At 48.9% G+C, this 17287-nt stretch overlaps 1 protein-coding gene across 1 annotated transcript in view; it reads right to left on the reverse strand.

Moving 5' to 3' along the window:
• Positions 1-1763: 1763 nt before the first annotated feature.
• The window catches only part of Arhgef37 (Rho guanine nucleotide exchange factor 37), a 38614-nt gene continuing 23090 nt past the window's right edge, over positions 1764-17287 (reverse strand). The window contains exons 7-13 of the mRNA XM_051200730.1: positions 16632-16736; positions 15795-15905; positions 14367-14696; positions 11999-12127; positions 8798-8993; positions 7182-7342; positions 1764-4769 (exon numbers count right to left, since the gene is read on the reverse strand). Of these exons, the coding sequence (XP_051056687.1) occupies positions 4560-4769; positions 7182-7342; positions 8798-8993; positions 11999-12127; positions 14367-14696; positions 15795-15905; positions 16632-16736 (1242 nt within the window). The 3' untranslated portion in view covers positions 1764-4559. The remainder of the gene's footprint in view (positions 4770-7181; positions 7343-8797; positions 8994-11998; positions 12128-14366; positions 14697-15794; positions 15906-16631; positions 16737-17287) is intronic.

Raw genomic sequence — 17287 nt, forward strand, 5'->3', positions numbered from 1 at the left:
ATTTCCTCAATTCACATCTGCAATACCCTACACCATTCACACCTTTTCTTTTTGTCTCATTTCTTTTAAAAAAATTTTAAACTTACCTATTTTAATTCATGTATGTGAGTCTTTTGTCTGCGTATATATGTGTACCACCTGTGTGCCCTCAGAGGTCAGAAGAGGGTGTCAGACTTCCTGGAAGTAGGGTTACAGACAGTTGTGAACAACTATGTGGGAGTTGGCCACCAAACTTAGGTCTTATGCAAGAACCTTAACTGCTGAGCCATCTCTCAGATTCTTGTTTAATTTTTTTGTTTGTTTGTTTGGTTGGTTTGAGACAGGGTCTCACTATGTAGCCCTAGCTGTCCTGGAACTCACTCTATAGACCAGGCTGGCCTTGAACTCACAGTGATCCACCTGCCTCTGCCTCCCAAGTGCTGGGATTAAAGGCATGAGCCACCACTGCCTGGTTCTGATTTTTCTCTCTCCTGACAGCCAGCAATTTCAAATAGCTTCTTGGTTAGGAGTGGGGCTTTGTGCCCAATTCCCCTCCTCCATGCTTCTGGTCTTGCCCACGCTGTCACAATCTCTGTGAGTTTGTATACACATCTGCCCTGATGTGTCCGCACTGGGCTTCCTAGAACCAGGCTTCTTCTAGCTGGACACGACCTCTCTCCTATTTGGTTTTCCAATTTCTCTACAACTTTCCAAATTTATTTCCATCTCTTCCAGCAAGCCCCCTTCCCACCCCCATCCATGACCACCTCAGCCCTATCAAATCTCCCCTTGTCTGAGCACTTCTAAGCCTGGTCCAAGAAATTCCTTTGACTCCAATGGCACTGAACCCTGCAGGGCCAGAAAGCTGTGCAACCTTGTACTCCAACAGCCAGGAGGAGATTCCATAAGGACAGGGTTTCAGTGTTCCTGCACCTTCTGTGACAGTTATCTATGCATTAAGTATTGAACACCTCTAACTTGGGTCTCATGACAGAGACTTAGAAGGTTCTGAAAGGAAGTAGCATGTCTTGCCCTTGTAGAGTGTAGTCATCTATGGGAACATCAGGCACCTAGCCAGAGCCAGGTGATTTCCCAAAAACTGCAGCCCTCTCTACCTTGCTGGCTTGACTAACACACACACACACACACACACACACACACACACACACACACACACACTGTATACAGTGCCTTCATGTATGCCTGCAAACTGGAAGAGGGCATCAGATCTCATTATAGATGATTGTGAGCTGCTGTGTGGTTGCTGGGAATTGAACTCAGGACCTCTAGAAGAGCAGTCAATGCTCTTAACCTCTGAGCCATCTCTCCAGCCCCCAACTAAGGTCTTTTACTGCCTCTGCTACACCCCTCCATCCCTGCATTCTGGCTTCATAGTATTTCAGTTCTGTGATCTACCACTGCCTCTAGATTTTGCTTATGCCTTCCTGACCCCCTAAGCTCGGGTGCCCATTGGGTCTGAGGTCATATATCACTTCATTTAGGAAGCTTTCTTTGGTCACCAAGTCTATGCCAGCTCTCCACACCCTGCTTGGGCTCCAGCTTCTGTCCTATCCTGACACTTATACTCAGAACCGAGTGCTGACTTGTCTACTTCCCTGCCCAGACTGCAGGTTCATAAATGACACAGCTCATCTGCTTGAAGTCTTGTTATATAACCACACTCTATGCCCCAAATCTTAGAGGCACCAAGGGTGTGCAGTGGATACTCAAATAAACACATGAATGAACAAGGTGCCATTTTCATATTGAGTAAGGCCAAGGGCGGGAGTCATAGAAAGTCCTTTATTGCCAGGAGTTCACATCATGCTCATCACGTTAGTCAAGAATCCACTCGTCTCCTCTTGGATAATACAATCTCCTTGTATCCTAAACTAAGTTGGATCTCAAAGGGTTAATGAGTAGTAACTTCACTTTGAAGAGCAAGGATACCATGTGAACTATCTTTCAGCTCCTGGGAGTTTTGTTCCATTCTTAGGCAACTATCTTTGTGAGTATGCACGTGACAGCCCAAGAGTGAAATAAATAAGACACAGTGCAATGGCTCTAGGCATTGGGGGTAAAAGGCACATTACACAGAGTCCCCTGGAGAAAATCCAGGCCATGCTCCATCTTCCCAGTAAGCCTTCTCTCACTCTCCCGTGACTTTTAATCTCACCCCTGGTCCAAGAAACTATAACCCACATGTACTGGATGCATTTTTATTTCTCCTTCATGAGATAGCCTTGGTTCTAAGTATATTTCATTTTTCTCCCTTATGCCTACAAGAACATCCAATTTTGTTCAGGTCCCTTTTAATGGCACTTAATAAATACATATTCTGGGACCTGACAGAACAGGCTGTCCTATTTCAAACTGCCTCTAACGCTTCCTGCTTTGACAGCTAGTGTAAATCTCTGCTGGGACACAACCTATCTTACCCTTTCCCACCTCTGTGCCCAGATCTAGCTGTTCACCTCTGCATGTCTAGGGCAGAGGTCTTTATAGTAGCTGCATGTGAGATTCGCCCGGTTACCTTTCTGAACCCCAAGGCCATAGCCATGGCCAGGTCAAAGACATCAGCTTACTCTGAGTGGGCTGCTGGTTTGCTGCAGTTTAGAGTTCCCCAGGTCATTGCAGTGAGCAGCCATGCTAAGAACCCAAAGCTAGAGTCTCAACACACAATGAGCTGGCAGTAAAAAGGTGTGGAAGCCGCAGGTGCAGGTACGGTTCCCGCTGTGTCACCTGTCTGTCTGCACTTCCTATTTTTACCAGGAGGCTGAGAAGGGAACAGAAAGTGAACTGAGAGCATCCTCGGGTGAACCTGAGATTGGGAAGGGACTGGGGAGTTTTGCTCTTGCCTCACAGTATCCCTGCTTTAACAAGCCCGGAGGAGGGACATTACAGACCATCTGACACAGATGAGGATGCCTTTCTCAAGAGCCCTTCAGAAGCCAGAGATAACAAATGGGCACTTGAGTTGTAGAGCAGATGTAGTCTTGAAAACACTGAAATAGTCACCTGTTTTACACTGTCTCAAGAGGGTTGATTCCAAATTTGTCAGCCGTACAAAGAGCACAGGGGATCACCCTTCTCTCTGTCTTGGGATCTTCTAATGACTTTTGACATTGCCCAGTAGTGACTACACCCAACACTGCCCCAGTGGGTCTGTCATCCTGGAACAGGCCCTAGTTTTGAGGGGCTGCTGTTCCCAGATTTGAGACATGCCTTGCTCACCAAGTACTATTGGGACTTTGGCTCCTTAGACTGCACTCCCGTTGTGTGTCATGCAACCAACAGCTACACACAATGACTGTGTGCTTGTCATGGTCCCATGTGGTTACATCACCTAGTGATGTTGTAACCTTGTTAGTTTGCACACTCCACAGTGTTCACAGAAAACAAAATCCTGTAATGGGGTATGTCTCAAAATGTGTCTGTTGTTAATCCATACTGACTGGGCCCCATGGCAGAACCTGGGTTTCAGGGAAGGACACACTGTTAGCATAGACATGAGAGGAGAGGTGGCTATGGGACTGCTCCACCCTGCTAACCCAGGCTAGCCAATGGCTGGGCTAGCCTGACATCACTAACCATATTTGCATGGGTGTCACACTTCCTGGTTGACAAGGGTCCTCTGCATCCTCAGTCTCCTGTCATCCTTACTGTATCCTGTGACTTAGTTCTTTCTAGGTGGAAACTGCCGTTGTAACCTATGCCTAAGCCCCCACATCCACCTGACTGCAGCTCTCTGTTGCCTTCAGACCCTCAGAAGCAAACCTAGGCCATCTGGGTTCCCCGGCTCCTCCTCCAGAACTGGGAAACCAAGCTATTCCTCACCTACTCAACCCACCAGGCCAGTAGACACCTATCTCACAGACTTTCCGCCATGGTTGACTGCCAAGTCCCATTGTCTCCTCGTCCAAAGAAAACAGCAGCAGGATATCCCATTGCCATCGGCCTCACACACCCCGCTGATCCTCCTTCAAGTTCCCCTCTTCCCTGGAACCACCTGTGGCTTTGTACACACCTTCCAGAACTGTGCGTAGGTCATACCCATTCCCAGAGCCAGCAGAGAATCGCCTGGATCCATGGCTTCCATTTGAGCAGGATTTTTCACAGTTCACTGTCCATAGTAGTAACTCAACTCGACGCGGCAAGAAAGAAAAGGCGGTCAGAAAGCAATGGTGGCTCCTGGCAGTGCTGTGGGAAGGGTACCACTGAGGCGGGTAGCTCTTCTGTGGTGATGCCCCCACCCGTGTGCTACCCGACACACAGGCAACATTCATCCTATTCATGAAAGAGGCAAGAGGTAGAGGTAGGACCAGCTTCGAGCTGTGGCAAGCCCTGGCTGATCAGTTGTGGTACTGAGATGGCTTCCTTATGCAGACATGAGTGATAATGCTGTGGCCACCCACTGTGGCCACCCACACGAGGCATTCAGTAAGGCCTCGTCACCACTCCCTGCTGCCTTCTGGATGCCCTCCCCTCCTCTCACCCTCAGTTAGCTTTGCATCATGACTGCTAGGTCACACAACCTTGAAACCCCTCCCTCTCCTTAGGAATGTGGGCCCGAGGGTGTGCTAAGAGGACAGACTCCAGCCCCAGGGGGTTGGGCTCGGGATCCTGGCCAGAAAGTTGGAAGGCACATATCCCCTCTGCCCATTCACTTCCACCAGGCTCCATTCTGGGTTCCCCTTCTTGTCTTGGGCTTCTAGGATTGTTACAGGCTGGCCTGCCTGTAGACTCAGTTCATGGGTGCTCCTGGCCACGAAAGGGTACGCTGCCACCACCTAAAACATGGGGAGTGACACAGAAATGGTCAGGGTGGTAGATAGCTAAACTTAACCCATCCAGGTGTCACCCTGCGCTCCCACCCTCACAGGACACTCTAGTCTGTATTACTGGTCATATATCACTTCCCGAGAGCATGCATCGCACTAAAGACGCTGTGCCTGCTGGCAAGCACTAAAGAAAGACGCTGTGCCTGCTGGCACAATTTCATCCCTGTATTTGCCCCCCTCTTTTTTTTTCTTCAGAAATTGAGACACAGAGAAGTCACAGTCACAACAATCATATAACTGTAAAATCAGGACTGCCTGAATTCAGAACAGGAAACGGGAGGGAGGGGAAGAGGGAGAGCTTTTTTTTTTTTTTTTTTTTTTTTTTTTTGAGACAGGTTTTCTCTGTGTAATGGCCCTGGCTATCCTAAAACTTGCCTTGTAAACCAGGCTAGCCTCAAACTCTCAAAGACCCCCACCTGCCTCTGCCTCCCTAGTGTTGGGATTAAAGGTGTGCGCCACCACTGCCCAGCAGGACAGGTATACTTGAACCCTTGCAGCCACACTGGTGGGTATCCTCAGTCGCCTCTCCCTTCCCAGAGGGAGTTGGTTTATCTGTCCAGCCCAGCTTCTAACTTAGAAATAGTAAGGTTTGGGAGACATGGCTCCTTTTTAGGACAAAGCATTGAACTGGAGAAAACAATAGGGGAGGGCATTAATCAAACCACTGTCTAACTTCTCTATGCCTCATCATCACCTACAAATGTCAACAACAACAGCCTACCCTCTAGGTTATTGGGGAAGCAGAATGGATGAATGTCTGCTGCAGAATAAGGGCCCAATCAATGTAGCTCGCTTTGTCTCTTTACCATTAGGGTGACTGATGATACCCAAGCCTCAGAGCCATAAGCATCATGGGAAGGTACCTGGGAGTCCCACAGAGGATGCAGGAATGGGGGAAGGGAACAAATGGAGCACTGAGATCCTAGGCAGAGCTTTCTGGAGATTCCATCCAGAACTGGATGATTGGATGATGGCAGCTACCTCACTTTCCATCACTGGGGGTGGGGATGGGGGCTGGATAGGCTGGTCAGGTCCCTAGTAGTGGGATTTGGGGGGATTCTTTGTAGTCTTCAGTGTGCTACATCTGGCTGACCCTGAGGAAGGTAGATGTGGTGGGGGTTGTATACCTTCCCCGACACTGGCTCTCAGCTGCACAGTGCCCTAACCCAAGGCATCCCATACCCAAAGCATCCCATACCTGTGCTCAGCACCTCTGGACCCCACCCTTCCCTGTCCATCTTTCTGTCACTCATCTCTCATCTTTGCAGCTCTCCCTTGGCTGTGGGTGGCTGAGAGCAGACTCTGACTGTCTACTACAGGGCTTGCTTGGCTTTACTGGTCTACCCAGTCCTCCCAAGCCATCCCAAGAGGCTGCTTGAGGGGGTCAACATAGCTGGTTTACCTGTTTATATTGATGGATACTTGGGGTTTTTTGTTTGCTTGGTTGGTTTTTTGTTTGGTTTGGTTTGGTTTTTCAAGACAGGGTTTCTCTATGTAGCTACGGAGCCTGTCCTGGAACTCACTCTGTAGACCAGGCTGACCTGAAACTCACAGAGATTCGCCTGCCTCTGCCTCCCAAGTACCATTGCCTGGTGATAGGGTTCTTATAAGGAATGCTCCCATGAACAAGCATGTCTATGATCCCCACTGCTTTTGTGTGGGAGAATGGCACCTTTTTCTTAACCTCTGAGCCATCTCTCCAGCCCTTTTTCAAGGACCATAGGGTCCTGGTAGGCCAGCTCTGCAGACTTCTCCAGGAGCACCTTGCTACATCCTGCCTTCTCTCTTCTCCCAGGCTCTGATTTCATCAATTTTTCGATTATCACTGGGCCTCTCTGCATGTACAGTGTGCTTCCTGAGAACTCATGCCCCAGACACCCCATCTGACCCCCTTTATCCAGTTAACTTCTATGTACCCTTCCTATGTGAGGCAAACACATTCTTCTTAGGAAGGCCTCTCTCTTCCTGGAACCTAAGACCTTGCCACAGCAGGGAACTTTGCATTTACTCACACACTCATGCTGATAATCTAATCACTGTTCCCCACCAGGTTGTAAGCTTGAACAGGACCATGACCCCTGTCCATCACTGCCATATTCATTTAGTACCACACCTGGCAAATGCTGAGTGAATGGAGGACTCCTGTTTGCTCTGCTGGTGGGGGTAATGTTGATAGGTTAAATCCCTGCTGTTCACATGGGAAGTCCCTCTCTCTGGGTTCTACCCCTGGTGAGGATAAGAACTTATCACTCATCACAGCTTGACCTTTCAAGAAACAGGCCCTTTAATAGCAGAGGAAAAGCCAAGCCCTAATCTAAGCAGATAAGAAGAAGCAAGTCCTCAGCCCTCTCCCAGACTCACCTGGGTCATGGTTGGGACAGTGGAGACAGAGGATTGGGTGGGCTCTGGAGCTGGAAGCCAGTAGTCTTCATGTATGCCTGTCTGGCCTCTGGGCTCCTTCTCACTGGGAATGATATGGTGGTATAGCTGAAGTTTTCCAGCTGGCACATATCCCCTGTGTCCTAGGAAACACGCAGAAGGTTCAATGGCTGCCACTCAGCTTCCTGTCCTTTCAGTGGTAGGGAAAGCCAGTAAATGTGAGTGCCTGGCTTCCCAGCATTAACGGGATAGTGCAGTGTAATGGAACCCTGAGAGTTCCCTCCCACCACCTCACTCTGCATTAGCTGCTCCTAGCTGCCGTTTGCTCATCCGCAGTGCCAAAGGCTCTGCACTGGGACAGCCCACAGGATGAAGTTCTTCCTCGGTCTGGTAGGACAGCTGTTTCTAATGGGCGGTACTATTGCTCATGGTCCTCAAGTGGCTACACAGAGCAAGGCTGCTTTCCCAGTTCTCCTTAGGACCAGGCCTGCCTTCTACTGGTGATGCTGTCCTGGGTTCCTTCTCGCCAGCACCTACCCCAGCACTGCCCAGCTGCTGTCATCACCTCCTGCTTTCCAGGTGGCTATAATCTTCGTGCCAATCTGAGGTCCGCCTGTGTCACGGTCACTACCTCTGTCTCATGCTGATGCAGCTGAGCTCAGAGAAGCTCCATGCTCCCTGTGCTCACCCAACTAGAAAAGCCCTGGAAGTTTCCTCTAAAACTCCTCATATTATTTTCCCTCACAGGTGTGTTTTTTCGATTGTACCACTTTCTATTTTATTTATTTCTTAAAATGTATTATTATTTTAGACAAGGTCTCACTGCATAGTCCTTAAATCTCTCTACAGAGCTAGGTTGGCCTTGAACTTGTGGTTGTTCTCCTGCTTCTGACTCCCAAATGCGCCACCACACATTGCTCTACTCAGTTTTTAAAACTGGCTTACCTTTTAAAGATTAGCCTCAGGCCATGCAATAATACCAACCCAACCATGAGCTTATGGACTAGCTGCATTTTTTTAATAATACACATTAAAGTACTAACTATCATATCACTGTGAAGCGGTGAAACAACTGCCTGTGGGTCTCCCACAGTAATCCTGTGCAGCCCTCACATTTAGAACATGCTGCTGGGCTATTCTGTTATCCTCGGCTCACATTACAGCTTCCCTTCATCCCAGACCTTAGTGGCACATCCCAAGGCCATGACCAGCAGAGATCTTACTGTCCCAGGCCCAAATCAGATTCTGAGATTGTGGCTGGAATCCAAGCATCCCTTCTCAGCACACATTTTTCATGGTACTCTTCTAGCTCCTTCCACATATCATATCACCCAATAGCTTGTAAGTTCTCTAAGGCTTGTCTTGCTTGCACAGCACCCGGGAACTGGATGGGAGAGGCTACCCTGAATCTTATCAACATTTCAAGCACCACTGAATCACTGTAAGCTGACTGAGCTACTGCATCTGTCCCCGGGCTGGCTCATCCCTCCTGAATTTGCACAGCCAGATTGGCACATGAGAGCATCCATGCTTCCCTACCAATGTCTGGCAACTGGCTTTCCCAAAAGGAGATGAGGGAGTCCCAGAGGCTGACATACCTCCCGTGTCCACCAACCAGCGACTGTTGTTGCCTTTAGTGTCCTTGTTTTGTAGAAGGGCCACGATTTGGCCCCGGGGCAGTGTCAGGTCCAGAGCCCCAGTCCCATTGATGTTGCTTGTCACCTGGTGTAGCTTCCCGGGGCCATATTTGGTCAGGAGAGCCTGAAGCTGGTACTCAGAGCCTGGGAGGAGTGGCTGAGAGAGCAGACATAGACACCAGAGCTTGAGGTAAGTGTCAAGGCTAGTGTCAACATGAGCTGAGAGCTAGGAATCCTGTCCAGCCCTACCTCTATCCCTGAAAGGTGTGTTCTGATGGGGATAACCATGCCTGCTACTACATGGCTGTCCCTCAGCTTCTAATGACATTTTAGAAGAAACTTCCAATTAATTGAAGTGTGGATATCTTTCAGTTATAGAACTGGTAGGACTGGGCCCTAAATTCTATGTATAACTCCAAGCTAAGTCATTTCACAGGAAATGTCTTATCCAGGTTTTCGAACCACACCAGGTTGTGGGTTTCATGGTACACCATGCCTAAGCCATCTGCCATCTTCAGAGACCAATACAGCCCCTGGCACACCATGGATGAAGGACAGCTAGTTGTGCCTCAGGGAGTTTCCACTCCACGAGTATCGGACACCCACTGTATGCAAGGCATCAGAGTACATTGTGTTGTTGTTGTTTGTTTGTTTTTCAAGACAAGGTTTTTCTGTGTAGCATTGGAGCCCAGTCTATTGACCAGGCTGGCCTCAAACTCACAGAGATCCACCTGCCTCTTCATCCTGAGTGCTGGGATTATGGGATTAAAGGCATTTGCCACCACCGCTCAGCCAGAGTGCATTTTGTACAGTAAGAACACTATACACTGGCACAGCAGGAACACATAGCAGAGTTTTTCTCAGACAGAAATTACCATCTATCTAGGGAGAGATTTGGGAGTGAGAATCTCAGCTCATTCCCAAACGGCCTGGCATTCCCTTTATTTTTCCATTCACTATTTTCAGCAAAAGTATTATTAAGAAAGAAGAGCTTCAGATATGATTATCTCCTTTTGTAAAACCAGAGAGAACCCAAATGTGTAAGTATATTACCATATTCTCCATTTATACTGTATGTATGCATGTATGTACTCACTGTACTGCACATGATTATTTTGGAGTAGGGAGATATTGGGTATAGGCAGGTAGACATCCATGTCCATCAGGGACATTTGGGCAAAGACCCTTGCCATAGTGTTGATACAGAGTCAGTATTAAGAACCAGGATGCAAAAAACGAAAAACAAAACAAAACAAAAATAGGATGCACACCTTTAATGCCAGCGCTTGGGAGGCAGAGGCAGATGGATCTCTGAGTTCGGAACCAGCCTTGGTTACATAGTGAGATCTGTCTCAAAAGCCAGCAAAAACTGCCACTAGAAATCATAAAAACAGGCATATAAGACTTTGTGCCTTCTCTCTCAAACCCATCCAGTCTCAACCTGCAGTAGAATATTATTTTAAGGTGTGTGAATTCTGTTTATGCTGAGATTGTTTAACTCTATGAAGCTGTGATTCTTTACCAGTTTAAAACACCTGATGGTCCTAATAAAGAGCTAAATAGCAGGAGCTGGGATCAGGGGTGGAGGGCTGAAAGGCAGAGAGAATAAATAGAAGGAGAATCAAGGAGAGAGGATATCAGGGGTCAGCCACCCAGCCATCCAGCCACCCAGCCATCCAGCCACCCAGCTACACCTGGGGATTAAGAGTGAGAATTACAAAGATAACAAGAAAAGCCCAGAGGGAAAAGGTAGACGGGATCATTTAAGATAAGAAAAGCTAGCTAGGGGCTGGAGAGATGGCTGAGTGGTTAAGAGCCTGGCTGCTCCAACAGGGGGCCCAGGTTCAGTTCCCAGCACCCACATGGAAGCTCCCAATCATCTATAACTCCTGTTCCAGGGGATCCAACACCCCATACAGACATACATGCAGGCAAAATACTCATGTACATAAAATACAAAAAAGTAAATTATTAGAGAGAGGAAGGAAGGAAGGAAGGAAGGAAGGAAGGAAGGAAGGAAGGAAGGAAGGAAAAGAAAAGCTGGCTAGAAACAAGCCAAGCTAAGGTCAGGCATTCATCACTAAGAATAAGCCTCGTGTGTGATTTACTTGGGAGCTGGGTGGTACCCCCTCCCCAAAAGAGCCAAAGAGTGAAAAACAACCAACATGAACTAGTTCAGAGTAGAGCAGCACCTGGGAGTCCCCAGAGAAGGTACTCAAAGATGACCAGGACAGCCCCTATCCAGGGCCTTCCTACTTCCACTTGCATTTAAGCCTGCAGCCAGAGGTCTGTGGGTCAGGGAGGGAGGATGGGAGAGGGGTGCCCCTCCCTACAAAAAGCAACCCAGGGGATCACATGTTTCTTCTTGTTGGCTTTGTTTTCATGTGACTTGTAATTGTTTTCTACAGTAAGGGTAGATTGCTGTTCCAACAAGGAAGATTTTAAGGACAAAGAGAAAGGAGGTTCCCGGTGTGTTTCTATCCCCTCCCTTCCCCCTAACGGCAGGGTCCATGGACTCCTTGTGAGAACTCTGCTGGCCTCACTGAGGCATGAGGGTGGAACAGAGGGCCCCAGGAGGTAGCCTCTCCCAAGTGGCTGCCCTCTGCCCTCTGCCAGTCCTGGAGACGGCCTTTACCAGTTCCGCTCTGCTAGGCCCTTCACTTGTTTCCTGCATTCCTGGAGCCTCTGGCCCCTTCTGGGAAGTCATGGTGCTGGCTTGGGATTTCACATTTCATATGTGACTCAATGCACTTTCAGTTTTCTCAAACCCAGATGTTGCCAGACTCCTGGAGCCACCCTCTCTTTTCACAGCTGCCTTGTAATAAGCCCTAGCTATGTAGCAAGTTCAAGGCCAGCTCAAGGTATCTATCTTAAAAAAAAAAAAAAAAAAATGGAAAGTAAAATAAAATACAATAGCACAGGCTGCCTAAGTATGCTATTCGAGTGGATTGGGAGATAGCCTGTGTGTGTGTGTGTGTGTGTGTGTGTGTGTGTGTGTGTGTGTGTGTGTGTGTGTTTATTGGGATATGGGCTTTGTTTTGTTTTGTTTTCACAGAGAAGCAAGAAGAAATGAGTAACAGGGGAAAGAAATAAGACAAAGGAGAGAATGAGCTTTACCCCTGCAGGAGAACAGCTGGCATTAGGGGAGGGAGAGACATTTACCTGAGTGGTAGGGGGTGGCAGCACCTTCTCGAAGTTCTCTTGAAAGGAGCGGAGCTGGCCACTGTTCTGGCCTAGTGTGTCCTCTAGCAGCTTCCGGAAGTCTGGCTCAGGGACATGCTGATGAGGCAGCTGGTGGGGAGATGCTGTCAGCACAGCCTCTGCGGGAGAAGGGGCCTAGGGGTGCCTGACACCCACCCTCTAGCCTCAGACGGCTGCCTGCTGCTTTTCTCTGCTTTCTGTCTCCCTTTCTGTCAAGAAAACACCTCTCCATGGGGGTGGAGTACCTCAACCATCATGACATGTTAGTCTCACGGCTGGCTGGTAGACCTGGCATCCCTTCTCCTAAGCTACTGTGATTCTGTCAAGGGAGAGCCATGGACTTAGGTCAGGCCCCTTCTGTGTGAAGGCTCAGGACACGGTGTTCCTCTTCCTTCGATTTCGAGGGATAAAGGTACAGGCTTAGAGCCATCTCAATCTTCTACCACACAGAAACAGCCTGCCTGAATACCAACCCAGCTGGAGAGGAACGGGGAGAAAGGCAATGTCCAAACATTACAGGTCTACAAGTGGCTGGGCTTGGGCCCTGACCCCTCCTGGGATCAGGTCATTCTGTTCTCTATACCCCAGCTAATTTGGCCTGGCTTATATTGTTTATAACCCAAGGAGTTCTGAGCTCTCCCATGAGGTCCCCAAACCGTTAAGTCTCTCCCACATTCTCATCAGACAGCTCAAGAGGGAGACAGCCAACAGCATGTCCAGCCCTCTGGGTTATTGCCAGACTCCCCTCTTTTACTTGAAATGCAGAGCCTCTCTCCTGGGCTACGTAGAGAAGACTGTGTTTGCCATGCTGGCCTTGGACCACAGGAGTGAGACCAGGTGAATGACCCACTGGATACATTCAAGGGAGGACTAGCAGCAATCCTAGGTAGACCCTGGTCATCCACAGCACAAACCAATCAGGGGACACCACATTGCTCCCCATATCTCAACCCTCACCACACACACACACTTCCTTTGGCTACAAACCTCTCCCCACTAGAATCCCTAACCCTGCCCACCCACACTGCAGACTGACAGAAAAGGGAGGAGCTGGAGGGCAGTAAAAGGATTATCCAATCAGATTCACTCTTCTTTTTACATAGCATCAGGCCTACCTCAATTCAAAAAGTATGCCTGAGGCAGAACCCTGTATTAAATACTGAGGGCCAGAAGAGGAGCAGCTCAAATCCTTGCCCCAGACCCCCACTGAGGGAGAACATGGCTACCCACCACTCCAGCAGAAGGCAGGCTCTGGTAAGCACCAAGCAGTAATGTATCCTAAATTCTGCTGGTGCACAAGTGAGGGTGAGGAGGAGATAGTTCCCACTCCCCCAGAGCCACAAGGATTCTGAGTGCTTCCTGGAAAGACTGGTTCATCTGTCATCATTCGGCAGACATTGAGAGAGGCCTGGGGGCCAGCTGAGGTAGTTCCAAGCTGAAGAGCTTGTAGATAGAGACACTCAAGCAGTGATTTGGAGGGAGGGACATAGATCGGAAAGTTGGCTGGAGTGGGGAGGTAAGGAGATAGGAAGAGGGATGAGGGAGAGTAGGGGGTAGGGAGTCAGATGACAGGGAAATGCAAAAGGCAACATTGGAGTGAAGAGCATGGAGATGGCTCCCAGGGCCTGACTCATGAGCCACTCGGCTCCAAAGTAGACATTACAGAGCAAGCTGTGGAACCACCCCCAATTCTCTCATGTACCAGCTCAGTCCTCTAAATTCTCCGCCGCATGTTTGCACATGGTGGCTTGTGTAGAGCTCTCTGAGGTCCACACATGTCTTCAGCATGAGTTCCTTCTGAAAGACCTGAGCACTGTGTGCAGAGTTCTGTCACTGCACAGTCTGGGATCAAAACCACGGTCGGTTGTGCATCTTTGCACAAGCCACTTCCCTCTCTGGGCCTTGGCTTTTTTATTATGAAAGGACCACATACTGAATAGGATTGCTTTAAGGACTGAGCGAGGCATACAACATGTGCTCGCCAGGAAATGGCTGCTAGCAGTACCGGTAGGAATCCCAGCTGAACACATCTATTCCTGACTAGATACAAGAGACTCCTGTCTCTGTCACTGTCTGGTCATATCCTCCAGGGATGGGTCTGCTGCTGTTTTCTCAGAGACACCTCCTTAGCTCCTGAGTCCCCAGATCCAGCCTGGCCTCTGTCTCTACTGGGGGAGGGAGAAAAGGCATGAGAGACATCTCCAGGGTCTCCACTGGGTCCTGGGTCCCAGCAGCCTACTTAGCCCATTCTATCTCCATTTCTGACCTGTCAACAGCTAGGGCCTTGCCTGACTATGGTCTACAGCAGCCTTAGTCCCAGTTGCCTTACCAGGGCCATGCTGCTCTCTGCCCTTCGCAGCACCTGATCAGCAAGCCTCTTCTGGAGGACCACAAATGTGCAGAGGATCTGGCCCAGCCATTGTGTGACCAGTTGGTTAAACTGTGGGAGCTCAGCCACCAACAAGGAGTTGAGTGCCTGGTACGTGTGCCGGGCTGCCTCCTCCTCATAGGTCACACTGCCCACATCCAACAGTTTCTCTTCCACTCGCTCGAAGTCCAAGAGTTTGTCCAGACGCTTCTTGATCAAGTTCTGAGGGCCAGCCAGGGCTCTGGCCAGGCTGCATAGTGGTTCCCACACCAGGCCTTTCAGTCGCTGTTTCTGCAGGGAAAGCAGAGCTTGGGAGCTGGGATAAGAGGTGGCTAAGGGCAGGGGCTTGGGGGGGGGGTGAAGGCAGGGAGCTGGGGTTCCAGGCCCCCTCCATTGACAAGCTGTAACTTGTAGCATATCCTAATCTCCGGCTGCCTAAACTATGAATTGCAATCCATGTAAGGTTGTGACTGAACACAGGTGTTGAAAAAGATTTGGCAACAGTAAAAGTTTTCTGAACATGCAATGACCCCAAATTACTTCTGGAATGTGTATTTATGTGAAGTGATGGTCTCAGCCTTGATGATTGTAAAATGGAAATGTTCAACTGTGAAACCATTTGAAGATGTTCTACCATTTGAAGATGTTCTGTGTTTAGAGATCTTATATCTGTATCAAATATTAGGCCAAGATGCACATCATCTCATTAGTGCACAGATTTGCTCTTACCTTTAATAAATAGTCAAATTACAGGTATAGCAAGAATTGTTGTAAAACAAATTTCCTTATGATTTATTATCAGTAAATTTGCATACCTATTTTATATACCTATGTATCCAGGTCACATAGAAGTTCCTCAGGTAATAAGGTCAGTGTGGAAAAGTTTCAGAAGTCCTGCACTAACCTCTCCAAGTCTTGTCTTATGGTGTGATGATGGGAATGGTATGTATTGTATACAGAGTGCAGCCCAGGGAAGGTTATCAATTCCTAGCACTTCTTAGTGTTGTTATTATATAAAGAGCTTGAAACAGATTTGCATAGGATGCTACTTTGTGACTCAGACCCCATCTGTGTAAATGACCCAGGAGATGGCGCTCTCTGGGCCTCGAGCTCGCATTAGCAGAATGGGGCTATTAATAGTGTCTCACCCCAAAGCATGTGCTGAGGGGTAAAATGAGGTCAAGAATGGGAAAGGTGGGCACAGCGCCTGGTACAGGGTACAGCTCGCTGCACATCGGTTGGGCTATTTTTACCAGTCCATGCAGGAATAGCACTCCCTCTCCTACTGGCTACAACAATTGTATAAGTGCCTGACTTCTAAATATTACTCGCATCAGCTCTACCACCTGACTATCAGAGTAGGGGGCGGGGAATAGAGATCCCACTCACAAACTGCAGGAAGGCCTCGAGTTGAAGGTCCCTGGCTAGGCTGCAGTACTGTTCCGCAGGGCCCCCTGGAATGTCCAAAGTCCATTCGTGTGGCCTGAAGCAGAGGAAAGTCTGGGGCCAACAGAGATAGGTAGTTAGGTCCCACCATGGCCGTCTTACTCCTATACTCCTAACCCCCAATTCCCAAGCAGTTTTCCAGGCCCTCTACATACAGCCTCATTACAAGTTATCACTTACACCATTCTGTCCCCGCCTATCCTGGGGGATTAGAAGGGCCTTGCTGAGCTGGAGCCCACATCTCTTTCCTCCTTTGGCACCTGTGAGCATCACACCTATCTGTGTGCCCCTGGGTGATTCTTTTGCCAGGTGTATGTCCTACAGATTGTATTCTATTCATGACTTTCTGTAAGCCAATGAACTGCTCCTATTCAAAGCAATGCATTTAAAAAAGAAGAAGAAAGAGAGAGAGGGAGAGAGGGAGACAGAAAGAGAGAGAGAGAGAGAGAGAGAGAGAGAGAGAGAGAGAGAGAGAGAAGGCCAGGGTTGGAAAGATGGCTCAGTGGTTAAGAGCACCTGCTGCTCTTGCAGAGGACCTGGGTTCAGTTCCCAGCATGGTGGCACACAACCATCTGTAATTCTAGTTCTAGGGGATCTTTGACCCTGACCCATGAGAACTCCAATGGGCTGAGAAGCTGCCTTTCACCCCTAGTTTGGGGGGGGTCTATAGGTCACAGTGTTCTTGCCAGCCCTCCTGACTGATACCCCACCCCCAGAGTTCCTGCAGCTGGTACCCCTGCAGTTTATGAGCCTGGCATTTGAACTCTGCATGATTCTCACCTCCAGATTATCCATGTAAGCAGCCATATTGCTCTTGAGCTCTGTCACACACAAAGACACCCACTGGAATCTCTCCTCTAGGTCATCAAATTCCTTGTCCTCAGTCTGTAAGTAAAGCCATCGTGTGAGGGTCAGAAGATCCACATGGGGGCAGTGTGTAACTGTATTCCGTGCCTGGGGAAGTCACTGGGGACAACCTCTCCACAGAGAATGCAGAAAGACAGGAGCTGGTTCGTCCAGCTCTACAGCGGAGTGGGACAGTTAAAAGGTGGTATATGCCTGTAAGCCCTAGGAGACTGGGGCAGGAGGATGATGGGATGATGATGAGATCAGATGAATGGCATAGCAAGGCCTTGTCTCAAAAGCAAACAGCAGTGTGGTTGGGTAGTCTTTGCAGTCAGACTGTGGAATCAGACACTGGAGTATGAGTGCTGGCTCACTAGCTTCCTAGCTGTGCACTCGCTTCCTAGCTGTGTGGCTGTGGGCAGACATTTTATTTCCTGGGAGCCTCCGCTTCTCTGTGTGAAAATGAGGTAAGGATGTCTGCTTAGCCCTGCGGCTCAACCGCTATTGCTGTGGAAGAAGTATGCACACAGCCTGAGCAGCTACTAGGAACCCTTCAGACTGGCGCTCTGCCAAGCTCACTGCCTAGCTCT

Source organism: Phodopus roborovskii, unplaced genomic scaffold (assembly GCF_943737965.1).
Source record: "Phodopus roborovskii unplaced genomic scaffold, PHOROB, whole genome shotgun sequence".
NCBI lineage: Eukaryota > Metazoa > Chordata > Mammalia > Rodentia > Cricetidae > Phodopus > Phodopus roborovskii.